Raw genomic sequence first — 20,050 nt, forward strand, 5'->3', positions numbered from 1 at the left:
TATATTATTGCATCTTCATGTCTCATTTCCCATCTTGCTGGTTTGCATCAAATTTAGCCTACTACAAAATAAAAAGACCTTAATCCTATACTCACAATAACCCTTCACACAGGCATATTCTTGGCACAAACCTGTGCAGAGACTTCCACGGTTACCAGCTGCTGCAGATTACCTTTGGTTAAAAAAAATGACTAGACCTTTAGCTCCTGCAATGATCTGTAGACTCCCAAAGCTGCATATTTTCAGCCACTTTTGAGTTGCATGCTGTAGCAAAACAGTCAGCACCTCTCAATAGATATTGCTGCAGAGAAAGATTTTAATTCAGCACTCTTTCTGTGTTAGAAGCAACACCATTTCCCCCTAAAATCAAAACAGCTTAATATAGCCAGCCAGCCATATAATTAAATATTTACTTTTTAGTGGACATTCCTTAGGTGATAAGGGACTTCTTTTGTTTGGTGGGAGGGAGGGAACACTACCTACTTTGATGCCAATCACTGTAGGAGTTTCTCTTAAAACTTAAAATTTTCTGTGACCAAAAAAAAAATTAAAAAAAAATGTTGAAAAAAGAGAAAAACACTTAAAATTTTACTCACAAATGATCAGGCAACAGAAATAAGATCTCTCTTATCTTGTGTGTCAATACTTCTTTTTTTTTCTTACATCTTTATTCTCCCAGATCCTGTGTCCTACTTCTATCTAATACAATGTAGGCCATGAAGTTCTCTCCTACAACCTAAACTATCACATCACAAACAATGCATATATTTATCTTTCAGAAGTAAATTTTCATTAGAAGTGTAATTACTAATATACATTTCTGAACATGCATTTATTTAAAAAAATTAAATATCCAGCCTGAGTACTATATACTATTCGCTATTTGAAGTGAAGAAGGTAGCATTACTTAACAAATAAGGCGTATTATCAATTCTACTCCTACTGAATGAGATTATTCAACAATGATTACTCAGTTAGACTGCCTTCTGATACTGTTCTCCCTATATGTGGCAGAAAAAGTCCTGGACATTATGAGAGGTAAAATAGCATTAGCCTCATGTGCCATAGGAATGAAATTTCCAAAAATATTTCAGTGTAGCCCTCTAGGCTTAAAAAATGTTAAATATCATTTAATTTAGTGGTTTAAAAAATATTTGTTGAGTATCATACTAATTAATACTAGGTTGCAAATTTCATCTAAATTTACTGCTACTGTTGAGTATCCACAGAATTATAGCTTGTTTAAGACTATTAACCAACCATGCATCTTGTAGAATATGGTACTGGGGAGTTGGTTCTGACAGCTCTGTCTTAAACTTAGACCCTCCTGGTTTTTTTTGTTTTTGTTTTTTTTGTTTGTTTGTTTTTGAGATGGAGTCTCGCTCTGTCACCCAGGCTAGAGTGCAGTGGCATGATCTCGGCTCACTGCAACCTCTGCCTCCCAGGTTCAAGCCATTCTCCTGCCTCAGCCTCCCGAGTAGCTGGGACTACAGGTGCCTACCACTGCGCCCGGCTAATTTTTGTATTTTTAGTAGAGACAGGGTTTCACCATCTTGGCCAGGCTAGTCTCGAATTCCTGACCTCGTGATCCACCTGTCTCGGCCTCCCAAAGTGCTGGGATTACAGGCTTGAGCCACCATACCCGGCCAGACCCTCCAGTTTTGTAAATTGAAATGGAAAAATTAGTTTGCAAATACAAGATATTGTCTAGCCTACAGATTTCATTACAAAATTCTGCCTTGTCATAATCCCCAAAATAATACAGAACAAGGCACAAACCAGTGATTTTTTTTTTTGAGACGGAGTCTCGCTCTGTTCCCCAGGCTGGAGTGCAGTGACGCGATCTCGGCTCACTGCAAGTTCCGCCTCCCGGGTTCACGCCATTCTCCTGCCTCAGCCTCCCAGGTAGCTGGGACTACAGGCGCCCGCCACCACGCCCGGCTATTTTTTTACATTTTTTGTAGAGATGGGGTTTCACCGTGTTAGCCAGGACGGTCTCGATCTCCTGACCTCGTGATCCACCTACCTTGGCCTCCCAAAGTGCTGGGATTACAGGCGTTGAGCTACTGTGCCCGGCCTAAAACCAATGATTTTTAACTTAGCAAAGTGAGCTTGGCATTTTATCCTTATGTCAAAACACAAGACTAGGCTTTCAGTGAAATATCAGATGAGAATTCTCCCTCTGCAGCATTATCACATGCGTCATCAATTACTGCCATGCCTAAGTCTAGCATCATGCCAGCACATTAAGACAGAAGGTACTATATGCAGTGTTCACTGGACCAGAAAGACAGAAATAAGAAAGGGAGGTGGGGAGAAAGAAACCCTAGAGAAGAAATTAAAAAAAGGCAGACCGTGCAATACAAACCAGATCATGGCTGCTTAGCTAATATGGGCCAACTGCTGTGGAAGAAAAATGTCGAACACCCCAAGTTGTGTAAATTTCTGTAAACATCTAAACACACATACAAACACACACAACACCAACCTAATTAGGAACATAAATATATGTTGATCCTTTACTATGTTACAGTTTTGAAAATAAAAGCTAAAGTTAAAATATCCGTATTCTCTAAATTGCCTTCTTATTTTCCTGAGGAAGCAGCTAGTGTTTCTTAAAGGGAAGGAGGGGGCTTGTCATGATGGTTATAAAGATTAAGATTCCCTTTTTGACTTTTTTTCTCCACTCAAGTTTTACCAATAACTCACTGAAATCCTTATTAAATATGTACACTTAAGCACAAATAGTAAATGCTGACAATAATGACAAGTTTAGACATTTTAACAACAGACTGTGTTATTTAAAAATAATGGGTTTTTCAAAATGAAAATAATGTTCAAAAATTAAAAAGTTTTTTTAAAACTAAGAGCCAGGTAAATAAATCTCCTTGTTCTATTGCTTGATATCATCAGTGTCCAAAACTAAGCAGTTGTGAAAAGATAGAAATAATCAGCTTTTAACAAAAACCAGACATTTCTTAAACTGCAGAGACCAAATTTGCCATGTTTCACAACAGTCTGGTAAATAAAACATATTACTCCTTAAATGTTCCTAATATAACATTTAAAAAAAATTTCCATACATATTCTACTTATGTAGGAACATTTCATACATAATTATATTGCCCAGGAAAGGTGAAGCTATAAAGGATCAAAATACATTTTACTCCTTTATTCAATTCACAAAATGCTAAACTTTAACTTGCTACCTTCAACAAAGTATCAATATGGGCCAAAAAGATATTTTTCCATCAAAATTCTAATGTGTTTCTAGATTTTTTTGGACTGATTTCCCAACATATTAAATATTAGATTACATCCCAAACTTTAATTGATTACTGTATGGCATGCAAGAAAACAACTCTAAACTGTACTATTGGTTATTAATAAGTTTAACTTCACTCACATCAAGTGTCACACGAACACTACCTAACTAGCTAAGACCCGAAATTAAGCACTGATTATCTTACCGATTCTATAGGCTTGTCAAGTGATGCTTGTTCAATTTCCAAGTGTCCTTCCTCATATTGATCAAAGTGATTACCCTGAAAAAAGATGATTACAGTTATTTTTCAAAAGCAGTAAGTGTCAAATTTATTAACAGCTTAACCAAACTAAGGGTTATTTTTAACTTTTCTTTTTTAACCTAAAAGGACACTGCAATCGTTCATTTTCAGCAGACAATCAAAACCACACCACAAATTCCAATTTTTTAAAAATTTATAAAAATGGGTGAGGCGTGGTGGCTCATGCCTGTAATCCCAGCACTTCAGGAGGCTGAGGCAGGTGGATCACCTGAGGTCAGGAGTTCGAGACCAGCCTGGACAAAATAATGAAACTCTGTCTCCACTAAAATTACAAAAAAATTAGCTGGCTGTGGTGGCATGCGCCTGTAGTCCCAGCTACTCAGGAGGCTGAGGCAGCAGAACCGCTTGAACCCGGGAGGTGGGGGCTGCAGTGAGCTGAGACTGGGCCACCGCATTCCAGCCTGGGCAACAGAAAGAGACTCCATCTCAAAAAAAAAAAAAAAAAGAAAAAAGAAAAGACAAAACTTTATAAAAGGCCGGGCGCGGTGGCTCACACCTGTAATCCTAGCACTCTGGGAGGCCGAGGAGGGTGGATCACGAGGCCAGGAGATCGAGACCATCCTAAGATGAAACCCCATCTCTACTAAAAATACAAAAAATTAGCCGGGCGTGATGGCAGGCGCCTGTAGTCCCAGCTACTCGGAAGGCTGAGGCAGGAGAGTGGCGTGAACCTGGGAGGCAGAGCTTGCAGTGAGCCGAGATCGCACCACTGTACTCCAGCCTGGGAGACAGAGCGAGACTCCACTTCAAAAAAAAAAAAAAAAACAAAACTTTATAAAAATGTATTAGAGCTGGGCACAGTGGCTCACACCTGTAATCCCAGCACTTTGGGAGGCTGAGGCGGGAAGATTACTTGAGGACAAGAGTTTAAGACCAGCCTGGGCAATGTGAGACCCTGTTTCTACAAAAAAATTTTTTTTAATTAGCCATACATTGTGGTGTGAGCCTGTAGTCCCAGCTACTTAGGGGGCTGTGATGGGAGGATCACTTAGGCCAAGGAGGTCCAGGCTGCAGTGAGCTGTGATCAAGCCACCGCACTCCAAGCCTGGGTGACAGAACGAGATCCTATTTCAAACAAAACAAAACACAACTTATTAGGAATCTAGGCCTAGTAATCTGAACTTTTATTCTCCTAACAAGTGTTGAAATTGTAAACGAAAACACTATCAACCATTTGGGACACCAACTCTTTTAGAATGACTACATTAGGAAGACTACAGAGTCTTAAACAAAGAGCCATGCTGTTTTACCTTTTTTTTTTTTTGAGACAAAGTCTCACTCTGTAGCCCAAGCTGGAGTGCAGTGTCACAATCTCAGCTCACCGCAACCTCTGCCTCCCAGGCTCAAGTGATATTCGTGCCTCAGCCTCCCAAGTAGCTGGGACCTGGACATGTGTGCCACCATGCCTGGCTAATTTTTTGTATTTTAGTAGAGTCAGGGTTTCACCATGTTGCCCAGGGTAGTCTCAAACTCCTGAGCTCAGGTGATCCGCCCACCTCAGCCTCCCAAAGTGCTGGGATTATAGGTGTGAGCCACCGTGCCCAGGCTGTTTTACTTTTTTATAAGTAATATTGCATTAAATCTTTAATAATGAAGAAAACAAGTCATAGTAATCAACTTAAAATCTATTTTTTAATAAATACTGCTCAATCTGGTAACATTATTTTAAACTAAATCTGCTAAGACATTAAACTTTAAATCAACTGATACCTCCCAGCTTTTCAAGAAATTAAAAATAAGCTCTTGACAGTTTCCAAAGCAACTATTCCTCAAGACGACCCGCAAAGGAGATAAACATGCTTGTATAATGATGTATTTGATCATAATCAAGCAAGTTGTCACTGCAACTAAAATAAGTAAAAACAGTTTTAACAAATGATAGCTGCAGACAACTAAGAAGTTCTCTCTAATCATAGTTTTCACAGATCTCCTTGCTTCATCAGGAAGGAATAGCTCATAATTTGCTTTTAAATCAAAATACCAATTTTCTGGTTCCCTTCTTGTCTTAAAGTATAGGGCATCAGGATTTGTGAGTCCCACAATGACCTAAATCAAAAGACTAAAGACTTCAGTCTTTTGGTCTAGCCTAAATGAATTCAGTGTGTGGAAAGATACGATAACTTGAATGTTAACCCAACAAAAAGTTACTTTGCCTTTTCAAGGTAAAATTAAAATTCTAATTCAATAAATAAAATTTAATGATGGGGAGCTCTAACATGTAATTTGCCAAATTGTACAGTAAGTATTACATTTCTCTCACTAGACTGTGAAGTCCTTGAGGACAAGAACTGAGTCTTGTTTATCTCTTACGCCTAATACTTAACATGGCAGCCAAACACTAGGGAACAATTAGGTGTTAAAATTGTGTGGCAGTGATGAACAAGTTCTAGAACAAGATGGTGGTAGTGATAGTCATATAATATTGTTAATGTACTTAATGCCACTGAACTGTATACTTTTTTTTTTAAGAGAAGGGGGTCTCACTATGTTGCCCAGGCTGCCTTCAAACTCCTGGGCTCAAGGAGCCCAGACTCAGCCTCCTGACCAGCTGGAACTACAGGCGCCAGACCACTACACTTGGCTTGGACTATATACTTTAAAATAGTTAAAGTGATAAATTTTATGTTACACGTATTTTACCACAATAAAAATAATAAAAATAAAATTGTATGGCAAAGTCTATCCAAATAAAGAAAGGGAAAAAAAGAAGAAAAATGGAATAGCAAGGGACAGGAGTATGTTTTCCAAAGACAAAAAAAAAAAAAAGGACTTAAGAGTGGGTGTTTCAGGAATGAAAAAAAGCAGTCATCAACAAATGATTTTAAAAATTAAAAACAGCTAGTAATCCTGAAAGTCTTTTTGTTTTGTTTTGTTTTGTTTGGTTTGGTTTTGTTTTGTTTTGTTTGAGATGGAGTCTTGGTCTGTCACCCAGGCTAGAATGCGGTGGTGCCATCTCAGCTCACCGCAAACAAGGCCTCCCAGATTCAAGGGATTCTCCTGCCTCAGCCTCTGGAGTAGCTGGGATTACAGGCACACGCCACCACACCTGGCTAGTTTTTGTATTTTTAGTAGAGATGGGGTGGTGGGGGGGGTCACACCATGTTGGCCAGGCTGATCTTGAACTCCTGACCTCAAGTGATCTGTCCGCCTCAGCCTCCCAAAGTGCTGAGATTACAGATGTGAGCCACCAGGCCCAGCCTGAAAGTCTGTCTTCAGTTAACCTCCAAACACCTGCTTCTTGGCATTTTAATTTCTACTGCAACACTCAACATTTTAAGTTACTTTAAAGGTGTTGGCTGGGTGCGGTGCCTCACGCCTGTAATCCCAGCACTTTGGGAGGCCGAGGCGGGCAGATCACGAGGTCAGAAGATCGAGACCATCCTGGCTAACACGGTGAAACCCCATCTCTACTAAAAATACAAAAAATTAGCCGGGTGCGGTGGCGGGCGCCTGTAGTCCCAGCTACTCGGGAGGCTGAGGCAGGAGAATGGCATGAACCTGGGAGGCAGAGCTTGCAGTGAGCCGAGATTGCGCCACTGCAGTCTGGCCCGGGTGAAAGAGCGAGACTCCATCTCAAAAAAAAATTAAAATAAAATAAAGGTGTTAATTGCAAAGTACTTCTAAATTACTAAATAATAAATATCCAAATACTGAGATTAACTCAAACCTCATTATATTTCAGAACACCAATGTACAGCTGAATATTGATTCTTTCACTCTACAGGTCTATACAATTTAATGATACAGGAATAAACCAGGCACAGTGGCTCATGCCTGTAATTCCAGCACTTTGGGAGGCTGAAGTGGGAGCACTGCTGGAGGCCAGGAAGTTGGACATCAACTTGGGCAACATAGCGAGCAAGACCTTGTCTATACAAAAATACTAGATGGGCATGGTGGTGTGCGCCTATAGTCCTAGTCCTATAGTCCTAGCTACTCAGGAGGCTGAGGCAGGAGGATCACTTCAGCCCAGGGGTTCAAGACTGCTGTGAGCTGACTGAGCCACTGCATTCAGGACTGGGTAACAAACCAAGAGTCTGTCTCAAAAACAACAAAAAAACAAAACAAACAAAACAAAAAACCTCATCCTAACAATAACTGTGTACTACTTTTTTAAAGTAATTAAACCTTTAGTTTGTTTGTTTAGAGACAGAGTCTCTCTCTGTTACCCAGGCTGGAGTGCAGTGGAACCATCATAGCTTACTGTAACCTTAACTCCTGGGCTCAAGCAATCCTCCCACCTCAGTCTCCCAAGTAGCTAGGGCAACAGGCATGCACCACCACGCCCGGCTGTTTTTTATTTTGATTTAGATGGTCTCAAACTCTTGGGCTCAAGTGATCCTCCTGCCTCTGCCTCTAAAAGTTCTGGGATTACAGGCGTAAGCCATCAAGCCTGGCCTAGAGTACTTAACTTAGGACAACTATGTGATGGTTTTAAACAAAAAGAGAATTGCCCCAAAATATATCACTATCAAAGATGACATTTGAAGCACAAACACAGATTATTAGAGAACTACCAAGTAATTCTACAAAAAAGAAAATGGGCACCTTCTAGGGAAAACCATTTCAGCTCATCCTTGCTGCATGAAAAATCACACAAGTTTTTCCGAAAAGATAATGAATCATTAGCAAAATCTTCTTTTAATCTTAGGCTTAAAGTTATTTTAGAAAACCCTTCTGTAGATTACAAACTACTGTCAGCAAATGCCAGGTTCCAAATAAGACATTCAACAAATTTCTAAATACAGTTAGCTAATTAACTTTCCAAATCACTCTGGATCTGTCAGATGCAATACAAATCAGGATTAATAATATAGACAATTCAACAGAGAAATTTTAATGTTTTCAATTAACGGTGCTAGAACTAGGTGTCCATATGCAAAACAAAAGAAGAGCTTCAATCCATACTTTGAATAAAAAAAGAACTCAAAATGCACTGCAGACCTAAATGTAGAACTGAAAATGATATATTCTAGAAGAAAAAATACAAGAGAAAAATCTTTGTGACCACAGGCTAGGCAAATATTTTCGTAGAGACAACCCCAAAGCACAATCAATATATGGAATAAAAAATTGATGGCTGGGCACGGAGGCTCACGCCTGTAATCTCAGCACTTTGGGAGGCCGAGGCAGGTAGATCACGAGGTCAGGAGTTCGAGACCAGCCTGACCAACATGGTGAAACCCTGTCTCTACTAAAAATACAAAAATTAGCTGGGCGTGGTGGTGCATGCCTGTAATCCCAGCTACTCAGGAGGCTGAGGCTGGAGAACTGCTTGAACTCAGGAGGCAGAGGTTGCATGCAGTGAGCCGAGATTGTGCCACTGCACTCCAGCCTGGGCGACAGAGCAAGACTCCGTCTCAAAAAAAAAAAAAAAAAAAGATAGGCTGGACTGGGAGAAAATATTTACAAATCTTATTCCTTTTCAAAAAAAATCATACACCAATGAATGCTGAACAAATCCATACCTGATTAAAAACTTGTATCCAGAAAATATATAGAATTCTCAAAAGATGGGAAAAAAACCCAATTTTTAAAGTGGGCATAAGATTTAAACATTTCATCAATGATATACAGGTGGCAGGTAAGCACATGAAGACACATTCAAGATTAGTAACCACTAAGGAAATACAAACTAGAATCACAATGTATTACCACCACATGCCTATTAAAATGGCATTTAAAAAAAAAAATGTGGCAGGGCGCAGTGGCTCATGCCTGTAATCCCAGCAATTTGGGAGGCCGAGGCGGGTGAATCACAAGGTCAGGAGTTCAAGACCAGCCTGGCCAACACGGTGAAACTCCGTCTCTACTAAAAAATACAAAAATTGGCCAGGCACGGTGGTTCACGTGTATAATCCCAGCACTTTGGGAGGCCAAGGAGGGCAGATCACCGGAGGTCAGGAGTACAAGACCAGCCTGACCAACATGGAGAAACCTCGTCTCTACTAAAATAAAAATAAAAAATTAGCCAGGCGTGGTGGCTCATGCCTGTAATCCCAGCTACTCGGGAGGCTGAGGCAGGAGAATCGCTTGAACCCAGAAGGCGGAGGTTGCAGTGAGCTGAGATCGTGCCATTGCACTCCAGCCTGGGCAACAAGGGCAAAGAAAGAAAGAAAAAAAAATTAGCTGGGTACGATGGCAGGCACCTGTAATCCCAGCTACTCAGGAGGCTGAGGCAGGAGAATCGCTTGAACCTGGGCAGAGGTTGCAGTGAGCCGAGATCACCCCACTGCACTCCAACCTGGGTGACAGAGTGAGACTCCAGTCTCAAAAAAAAAAAAAAAAAACCTAATACCACTTCTTTTTTGTTTGTTTGGAGACAGAGTCTCAGTTGTCCAGGCTGGAATGCAGTGGCACCATCATGGCTCACTCCAGCCTCAACCCTCTTTGGGGCTTAAGCAATCCTTCCCATCTCAGGCTCCCAAGTAGCTGGGACTAGGAGTGCACGCCACCACACCAAGCTAATTTTTGTATTGTTGGTAGAGATGGGGTTTTGTCATATTGCCCAGGCTGGTCTCGAACTCTTGGGCTCAATCTGCCCATCTTAGCCTCCTGAAGTGCTGGGATTACAGGTGTGAGCCCTCCTCTGATAGAATTTCAGATGAGCAACTTTCATACATTACTGGTGGGAACATAAAATAGTACACTCAAAACACCTGTCTGTGAATGTTTTTAACAACTTTATTTGTACGCTAGAAACTATTCAAATGTCAATTGAGAAATGAACTTTAAAAACTATGGTATACCCCATACAATGAGATATTACTCAGCACTAAAAAGAAACAAATTATTCATACAAGTAGTAACAGAGATGAATCTCAAATTCATTATGCTAAGTGAAAAGAAGCCATACTCAAAAGGCTTCCATATATAGGACATTCTGGAAAAAACAAAGCTAAAGAAAAAGATCAGTGATTGTCAGAAGCTATACACTGGTTGTTGTGGTGGCTGCACTATGATGCATTTTGTCAATACTCAAATTGTACTTTTTTTTCACCGTCTTATGGTGCTGATGAACTGTACATGTAAATGGGTAAATTTCACTGTATCTTAATTGTACTTAAATTTTTTGAAAAATGGTGAAAACAGGCTAAATATTTCTGTATTTCACCTCTAAAAAATGTATTTTTTGAACATTTAAATTCAAATCCTGTTCCGTAGGCAGATTGTGGTGGCAGTTATAAGAATCTATAAATGTGTTAAAATTCATAGAACTAGGCTGGGCATGGTGGCTTACACCTGTAATCCCAGCACTTTGGGAGACCAACGCAGGCAGATCACTTGAGGTCAGGAGTTTGAGACCTGACTGGCCAACATGGAGAAACCCCATCTCTACTAAAAATACAAAAATTAGCCGGGTGTGGTAGTACATGCCTGAGGTCCAGGTCCTCAGGAAGCTGAGGCAGGAGAATCGCTTGAACCTACAAGGCAGAGGTTGCAGTGAGCCAAGGTGTCGCCACTGCACTCCAGCCTGGGCGACAGAGTGAGACTCTTGTCTCAAAAATAAATAACCCATGTTCTCACCCGTAAGTGGGAGCTGAACAATGAGAACACATGGACACAGGGAGGGGAACATCATACACCAGGGGGGCAAGGGGAGGGAGAGCATTAGGACAAATACCTAATGCATACGGGACTTAAAACCTAGATGAGGCTGGGCGCAGTGGGTCACGCCTGTAATACCAGCACTTTGGGAGGCCAAGACAGGTGGATCATGAGGTCAGGAGTTCAAGACCAGCCTGGCCAACATGGTGAAACCCAGGTCTCTACTAAATATACAAAAAAATTAGCCAGGTGTGGTGGCAGGCACCTGTAATCTCAGCTACTCAGGAGGTTGAGGCAGGAGAATTGCTTGAATCCAGGAGGCGGAGGTTGCAGTGAGCCGAGATCGCACCACTGCACTTCAGCCTGGGTGACAGAGCCAGACTCCATCTCAAAAAAAAAAAAAACCAAACCAAACCTAGATGACGGGTTCGTAGGTGCAGCAAACCACCATGGCACATGTATACCTATGCAACAAACCTGCATGTTCTGCACATGTATCCCAGAACTTAAAGTAAAATAAAAAAAAAATATTTCTACCAAAAAATAAATTCATAGAAATCCGTATCAAGTAAGTCAATACTACTGCATGTTAATTTTCAAAACTAAATATATTAAAAAACATGTACAGAGCAGCTCTAGAATACATTAGAAGCTTGTAGTAGAAGTTAACTCTTAGAAACTGGTGTCTAAGGCCGGGCACGATGGCTCACGCCTGTAATCCCAGCACTTTGGGAGGCTGAGGCGGGCGGATCACGAGGTTAGGAGATGGAGACCATCCTGGCTAACATGGTGAAACTCCGTCTCTACTAAAAATACAAAAAATTAGTCAGGAGCGGTGGCTGGTGCCTGTAGTCCCAGCTACTCGGGAGGCTGAGGCAGGAGAATGGTGTGAACCCAGGAGGCGGAGCTTGCAGTGAGCAGAGACAGCACCACTGCACTCCGCCTGGGCGAAAGAGCGAGACTGCGTCTCAAAAAAAAATAAATAAATAAATAAAATAGCCTACCTCTCATATCTCTTAGACACCCATTTCTTTTTTTTTTTTGAGACGGAGTCTCGCTCTGTTGCCTGGGCTGGAGTGCAGTGGCATCGTCTCAGCTCACTGCAACCTCCGCCTCCCGGGTTCAAGCAATTCTCCTGCCTCGGCCTCCTGAGTAGCTGGGACTACAGGCACCCACCACCACGCCTGGCTAATTTTTGTATTTTTAGTAGAGATGGGGAGGTTTCAACATATTGGCCAGGCTGGTCTTGAACTCCTGACCTTGTGATCTGCCCACTTGGCCTCCCAAAGTGCTGGGATTACAGGTGTGAGCCGCCGCACCCGGCCAAGGTAGGCTATTTTTAACTGCATTTTTTTCTTTTGAATTTCATACTTACTGCATTTTAAAATAAAATTTAAAATATTTAATCAGAAATTTATTTTTTATTTTTTTGAGACAGAGTCTTGCTGTGTCACCCAGGCTGGAGTGCTGTGGCACGATCTCAACTCACTGCAACCTCTGCCTCCTGGGTTCAAGCAGTTCTTGTGCCTCGGCCTTCCAAGAAACCGGTATTACAGGCATGCACCACCAGGCTCGGCTAATTTTTGTTTGGTTGTTTTTTTGTTTTGTTTTGAGACAGAGTCTCATTCTGTTGCCCAGGCTGGAGCACAGTGGTGCGATCTCAGCTCACTGCAACCTCCACCTCCCAGGTTCAAGCGATTCTCCTGCCTCAGCCTCCCGAGTAGCTAGGACTATAGGCAAATGCCACCACGCCCAGCCAATTTCTGTATTTGTAGTAGAGACAGGGTTTTACTGTGTTAGCCAGGATGGTCTTGATCTCTTGACTTCGTGATCTGCCCGCCTCGGCCTTCCAAAGTGCTGGGATTACAGGCATGAGCCACCATGCCAGACCTAATTATTTATTTATTTATTTATTAGCAGAAACAGGGTTTCGCCATGTTGGCCAGGCTAGTCTTGAACTCCTGGCCTCAAGCAATTTGCCTGCCTCAGCCTCCCAACTCGAACTCCTGGCCTCAAGCAATTTGCCTGCCTCAGCCTCCCAAAGTGCTGGGATTACAGGTGTGAGCCACCATGGGCAGCCCAGAAATTTATTTTAAATGGCGTTGATTCAAACATACATTTAGTTTTCATTTTAAAAACTCAAAGGTAAACACAAAATAACATCAAAATATCCATTAAGGTTATATGAAACTTTTTAAAGCTTAAAGTAACAGACCATCTAATTTTCGTGCCTGGCTTCTCAATATTTGACACCAGAGTCACCCTTTTGCTGCTGAAAAGTTGGCTATAAAAAACATGGGCAAACCAGGTGTGGTGGGTGGTTCACACCAGGTGGGTAGGTGGTAATCCCAGTGCTTTGGGAGGCCAACTCTGACACATTATTATTAACTAAAGTCCATACTATATTCAGATTATCTTAAGAGTTCCTCTAATGATCTTTTTCTGTTCTAGGATCCCATAGAGGATACCACATTACAATTTGTTGTCATGTCACTTTAGGCATCTCTTGGCTGTGACAGTTTCAAAAAACATTTAAAAAGTAAAAACTTAATGTTGTAATTGTCATGTTAAATTTCGGCCTAATTTAACATTTCAATGTATCATAAGTGCTATGATGTGTCCTGCAGCATAGTGAGATCCTTTGTCTAATTTTTATTATGTATTTGTTTGTGATTCAATCTCAGCTCACTGAAGCCTCAACCTCCCAGGCTCAAGTGATCCTCCCACCTCAGCCCCTCAAGTGCTGAGACCACAGGCACATGCCACCATGCCTGGCTACATTTTTTTGTATTTTTTTTTTTAGAGACTGGGTTCCATCATGTAGCCCAGGATGGTCTCGAACTCCTGAGCTCAACAGATCGCCCGCCTCAGCCTCCCCAAGTGCTGGGATTACAGGTGTGAGCGCACCATGCCAAGCCTGTTTTTATTTTCTGAGACAAGGTGTCACTCTGTCATCCATGTTGGAGTGCAGTGACACAATCTTGGCTCACTGTAACCTCCACCTCCTGGGCTCAAGTGATTCTCTCACTTCAGCCCCCCAAGTAGCTGGGACTAGAGGTGCGAGCCACCACGCCTGGCTAATGTTTTCATTTTTAAAAATTTTTTTGTAGACTTGGAGTCTTGCCATGTTCCCAGCGTGGTTTCAAACCCCTGGCCTCAGGTGATCCCCCTACTTCGGCCTCCAAAAGTGCTAGGATTATAGGCTTGAGCCACAGCACCTGGCCTTTACTAATGTTTGATTTTTTGTTTATTTTTGAGATAGGGTCTCGCTCTGTCACTCAGGCTGGAATGCAGTGGCACAATCTCAACTCATTGTAGACTGTCTCCTGAGCTCAAATGATCCTCCCACCTTGGCCTCCCAAAGTGCTGGGATTGCTGCTGTGAGCCATCCCGCCCAGCCTCTAATAGAATTTTTAAAAGCAAATCTGGCCAGTTTTTAAAAGCAAATCTGACCCTCAATGAGAGTGTCCCCACACTCTTCCCATGCCCCCAGCCCTAAGACCAACTCACTTTTACTTTGAAGTCTTGTCTGACACTCCTTCTCTGTGCTCCTTTAGCTTTATGTTTATACCTTCGTTATGGTACTTGTACTGTGATTCCCTATTTACTTATCTCCTCTACCATAAAGCATGTGAAGTCCAGGTACTCTTTCTTCATCTATATGCCCTATATAAAAACATTTTCTAGTACATTAGTGAATATTATGTGTTGATTTAGAATAACTAAAGGTCTGTCACCCAGGCTATGGGGCAGTGGCGCAATCACAGCTCACTGCAGCTTCTACTTCCTGGGCTCAATTGATTCCCCCACCTCAGCCTCCTAGGTAACTGGGACTACAGGCATGTACTAGCACACCTGGCTAATTTTTGTTTAATGTGGTTTTTGTTTTGTTTTTGGTAGAGATGGGGTTCCACCATGTTGCCTATGTAAATAAAATGAAAAGAGGCTGGTTCATACAAGACAGTTTTTATTTTATTCAAGTTAACCACGGTAAAGACTCAGTTCTTGCACATTCTTGCTGTTGCCCATTCCCCTTTCTCCGTTTTTTCCATTTCTTTTCTTTTCTTTTTTTTCTTTAACAGCCTGTGTTGCCCAGGCTGTTTTCAAACTTGGGCCCAAGCAGTCCTGCTGCCTCAGCCTCCAGAATAGCTGGGATTACAGGCACACAGTCTTTTAAAGGTGATTTGCATTGTTAAAATTATGCCCATTAAGGACATTTTTTTGTAAAATGCTTTTCTTGAGACATCTTATTAGACTGAACTCATAGGTAGAACTTAAAAATTTTTTTTGCAATTTTTGTAATAACTTTAATCTTACCTCTAAATATGTTATCTAGTCTGATAGCCTGGTCACAGGTGAGGAAAGGTTGGGCAAGCAATGTCTTTAATTTTTTAGTACCTTGTGGCCCCCTTTATTAAAATATACTACTAAACACAAATAATACAAATGTAAAATGGATATTGTTAAAAGTTCAGGCTACACTGTAAGAAGTAAAAAATGAAAGAAAGCCCTCCTTTCTCCTCTGTTTCATTTCTTAGAGGTAACCATGGTTTTCAATTTGTTACCTTTCAGATTTTAGGAAAGTTTTAAATTACACATGCTCTTTGGAAGAAGTGCTTTAGAAATACTGAATATGAGTCTATTGTAATTAGTAACTTTTCTGATTACTTTTAGATAGACAGACTTTATTTTTTCAAGTAGTTTTAGGTTTACAGCAAAGTTGAGCTGAAAGTATAGACACAGCCTCCTGCACATTTATTATAATACATTTGCTACAACAGATGAACCAACAGTAACACATCATTATCAGCCAAAGTTCACAGTACATTAAGATTCACTCTTGATGTAGTTCTATGAGTTTTGACAAATCTATAGAGACATTTATCTACCATTATAGTATCATAGAGAATAATTTCACTGCTCAAAAAATCCAGTGTCCACCTGTTCATCCCTTTATTTTCTTCCCCTCAAGCTCCTGGCAACCACTGATCTTTTTACTGTTTCTACGGTTTTGCCTTTTCCAGGATGTCATATATTTGCAATCATTATGTAGCCTTTTCCAATTGGCTTCTTTCACATATTCTTGAATATGTATCCAAGGTTCTTCCATGTCTTTTCCTGGCTTGACAGCTCATTTCTTTTTAGGGCTGAATAATATTCCACTGGTATATCACAGTTTACTTATCCATTCACCTAATGAAGGATATCTAGACTGCTGCCAAGTTTTAGCAATTACAAATAAAGAATGCTATAAACATCCATGTTTTTGGTTTTTGTGTAGACTTAAGTTTTCAGCTCCTTTGGTTAAGTACTAAGGAGTATGATTGCTGGATTGAATGGTAAAAAATAGGTTTAGGTTTGTAAGAAACTGTCAAACTGTCTTGTCTTCTCTTTCTCTTGATGGTGTCTTTTGCAGAGCAGAAGTTTTAAATTTTAATAAAGTCTAACTTACCATTTATTTCTTTCATGGGTGTGCCTTTGGTTTTCCATCTGAAAAGTTATCACCAACCCCAGTGACACCTAGTATTTTGTTTACTTTTACTTGGTGTTCCTGTTGATGAGACTACATTTATGTTGGGGGTAGGTGGAAAATGTTTTGTGCTTCACTACCAGGGATTAGTGATTGCTGTTAATATTTTACTTTTGAGGGAGTTGATGGTGTTTATGTTTTTGTGTTAACGTTAAAGAAACCAATTAGCTTTTTTTTGAGACGGAGTCTCACTCTGTCACCCAGGCTGGAGTGCAGTAGCACGATCTCAGCTCACTGCAACCTACGCCTCCTGGGTTCAAGCGATTCTCCTGTCTCAGCCTCCCAAGTAGCTGGGATTACAGGCGTGTGCCACCACATCCGGCTAATCTTTTGTATTTTCAGTACAGAAGGGGTTTCACCATGTTAGTCAGGATGGTCTCGATCTCCTGACCTCGTGATCCGCCTGCCTCGGCCTCCCAAAGTGCTGGGATTACAGGCATGAGCCACCGCACCTGGCCTTTTTTTTTTTTTCTTAAGACAGAGTCTCAATCTGTCGCCCAGGCTGGAGTGTTGTGGTGCAATCTCAGCTCACTGCATCTTCTACTTCCTGAGTAGCTGGGACTACAGGTGTGCACCACCATGCCAGACCAAGTTTTTTTTTTTTTTTTTTTGAGATGGAGTCTTGCTCTGTCACCCAGGCTGACGTGCAGTGGCATGATCTCGGCTCACTGCAACCTTCGCCTCCTGGGTTCAAGCAATTCTCCTGCCTCAGCCTCCCAAGTGGCTGGGATTACAGGTGTGCGCCACCACACGTGGCTAACTTTTTGTATTTTTAGTAGAGACCGGGTTTCACCATGTTGGCCAGACTGGTCTCAAACTCCTGACCTCAGGTGATCTGCCTGCCTCGGCCTCCCAAAGTGCTGGGATTACAGGTGTGAGCCACCACACATGGCCCATGATAATTGTATTATTGTTAGTGTATGAATACTGTAGAAGGGAATATAGTGATTGGTATACCAAAATTCTCTGTACTATTTTTGTAACTATTCTACAAATCTAAAATTACTTTAAAATAAAACAAAAAACAGGCCGGGCACAGTGGCTCACGCCTGTAATCCCAGCACTTCGTGAGGCCAAGGCTGGTGGATCACCTGAGGTCAGGAGTTCATGACCAGCCTGGCCAACATGGTGAAACCCCATCACTACAAAAATACAAAAATTAGCTGGGCATGATGGTGGATGCCTGTAATCAAACTGCTTGAACCCGGGAGGCGGAGGTTGCAGTGAGCCAAGATTGCCCCATTGCACTCCAGTCTGAGGGACAGAGTGAGACTCCATCTCAAAAAAAAAAAAAAACAAAAAATAAAAACAAACAAAAAGTAAAACAAAAAATCTTCTAGTTATGGAATAATCTCCAGGACATACAATTAAGAAGAAAAATCAAACTGCTAGAAAATGTGCTTGCATGCTACCCTTTGGGAAAGTTAAGAGTGCATAATGCTTAGTATATGAAGAATATACTAAGCATTCTGTGAAAGAGCCACCATGCAATTGGAAATAGTGGGGTTGTCTTTGAGAAGGTTAACTAAGTGGTTTTCTTTTTGCTCTGAATCCTTTTGTCCCCACCCCCTCTTTTTTTGAGATGGAGTCTCTGTCACCCAGGCTGGAGTGCAATGGTGCCATGTTGGCTCACTGCAACCTCCCCCTCCTGGGTTCAAGCAATTTTCCCACCTTAGCCTCCCAAGTAGTTGGGATTACAGGCACCCGCCATCATGCCCGGCTAATTTTTGTATTTTAGTAGAGACAGGGTTTCACCATGTTGGCCAGGCTGGTCTTGAACTCCTGACCTCAGGTGATCCGCCCGCCTCGGCCTCCCAAAGTGCTGGGATTACAGGCGTGAGCCACTGCGCCCAACTGCCTTTTTTCCCTTTTGAATGTTATACTAGAAAAACAAAAAGAGGAAGGTGGAAAAATGTGATTTCAAACCCCCAGGGCACAACTATAATAGTAGTAGTAATGATGACAACGATAGTAGTGGTGATATTTTATTTCTTGCCTCCTAACCCACCTCCCCACCAAAACTGAGTCATTCTGACAGACTTATCAGGCTCATTCTTTCCAAAAACATTCAGTATGGCATCTGATTATCTGAAGGCCTCAACAGGATCTGAAAGGTATTTTTTGCTGCTGTACCTTCCCTTCAAAACCTCACTTATATCTCTGAAATTCCTTTAGATCTAGATGATCATATAACATATCATACAAATCACTTTGAGAATAAAATGGGGGGTAAGGCTGGGTGCAGTGGCTCACACCTATAATCCCAGCACTTTGGGAAGACAAGGTGGATCTCTTGAGCCCAGGAGTTCAAGATCAGCCGGGGAAACACAGTGACACCCTATCTTTACAAATTTTTTTTAATTTTTGTAAAAATATTTTTTAATGATGGTGTGCACCTGTAGTCTCAGTTATTCAAGAGCCTGAGTGGGGAGGATCCCTTGAGTCCAGGAGTTGGAGGCTGCAGTAAGCTATGATCTTGTCACTTCAGTCCAGCCTGGGTAACAGAGCAAGACCCTGTCTTAGAAAAAAACAAAAAAAGAAAAAACAAAACATGCTAACAGTAATTATTCCAAGACAAAAGGTATAAACTAAAACTCATGGTTATCCTAGTAAAAATTCAGAGGTCCTCTATTACAGCATTCCTAAAATTCAGTTTTAATGACTGCTTATAGGTATGAGCTGAGGGAGGTAAAAAATGAAATTTAAATTTAAAAAAATGATGACTGCTTGGAACACCTATTTCATTATCTAAATCAACTCTTCCTTTCTGAATACTATATGCTTTCAAAGCTGAAATATAGTTTTTCATTTATGCTGATCAGGAATTTAAGTTCAAAAGGGTCAGACTGGAAGCAATCTAGCTTTTCTAAAAAAAAAAAAAAGTATTAGATTTTAAATTATATGCATACACCCAAATGACTTTCCTTCAACTGCCTCCACTCTCAAAAAAAAACTTCAACTTGTGGTAGGTCAATGGCAAATGAATACAACCTGGCTGACCTGCTCTGCATGTCATTAAAATACACAGTAGCTCTAGTTCCTTACAAGTCAAGGATTCTACTTCCAAACATAGGACAAATGTGGAAACTTCTCTCTTACAAATTTGGTTGTGGTGATCATTTAAGTATCAATAAAGACAGGAATTGCCTTAAATTTATCCAGATAAATGAAATCCTATTATTTGCTAACTGGTGCTGATTCTGACATCTACATAATCCCACAGCTGTATCCTTTACATGATTAAACTATATAGAAATTAGTAGAGAGAAATCAGAGCTGGAGAAGGAATTATTAGGACAAGTCAAAGATCACAATCAAGAGCCTATAATCTCAAAAAGCAAAACAATACTGAAACTCTAGAGAGCTGTTCTTATCCTCTTCCCTC

The 20,050-nt window shown here is 41.1% G+C and overlaps 1 protein-coding gene across 5 annotated transcripts in view; it reads right to left on the reverse strand.

Annotated features, from left to right (window-relative positions):
- GPATCH8 (G-patch domain containing 8) overlaps nucleotides 1-20,050 on the reverse strand; it is a 109,000-nt gene that overhangs the window by 76,410 nt on the left and 12,540 nt on the right. For 2 of the 5 annotated variants that reach the window (XM_055256218.2, XM_055256220.2), the window contains exons 1-2: nucleotides 3,471-3,551; nucleotides 2,369-2,403 (exon numbers count right to left, since the gene is read on the reverse strand). Coding sequence is in view for 1 of the 5 variants with exons in the window: in XM_055256217.2 (XP_055112192.2) it covers nucleotides 3,471-3,545 (75 nt within the window). In the remaining 4 variants the exon portion in view is untranslated. Of the gene's footprint in view, nucleotides 1-2,368; nucleotides 2,404-3,470; nucleotides 3,552-20,050 lie in introns of those variants that run through there. The other 3 variants (XM_055256221.2, XM_063629156.1, XM_055256217.2) reach the window with 2 other exon arrangements.

The sequence above is a fragment of the Symphalangus syndactylus genome, chromosome 20, assembly GCF_028878055.3.
Source record: "Symphalangus syndactylus isolate Jambi chromosome 20, NHGRI_mSymSyn1-v2.1_pri, whole genome shotgun sequence".
Taxonomy (NCBI): domain Eukaryota; kingdom Metazoa; phylum Chordata; class Mammalia; order Primates; family Hylobatidae; genus Symphalangus; species Symphalangus syndactylus.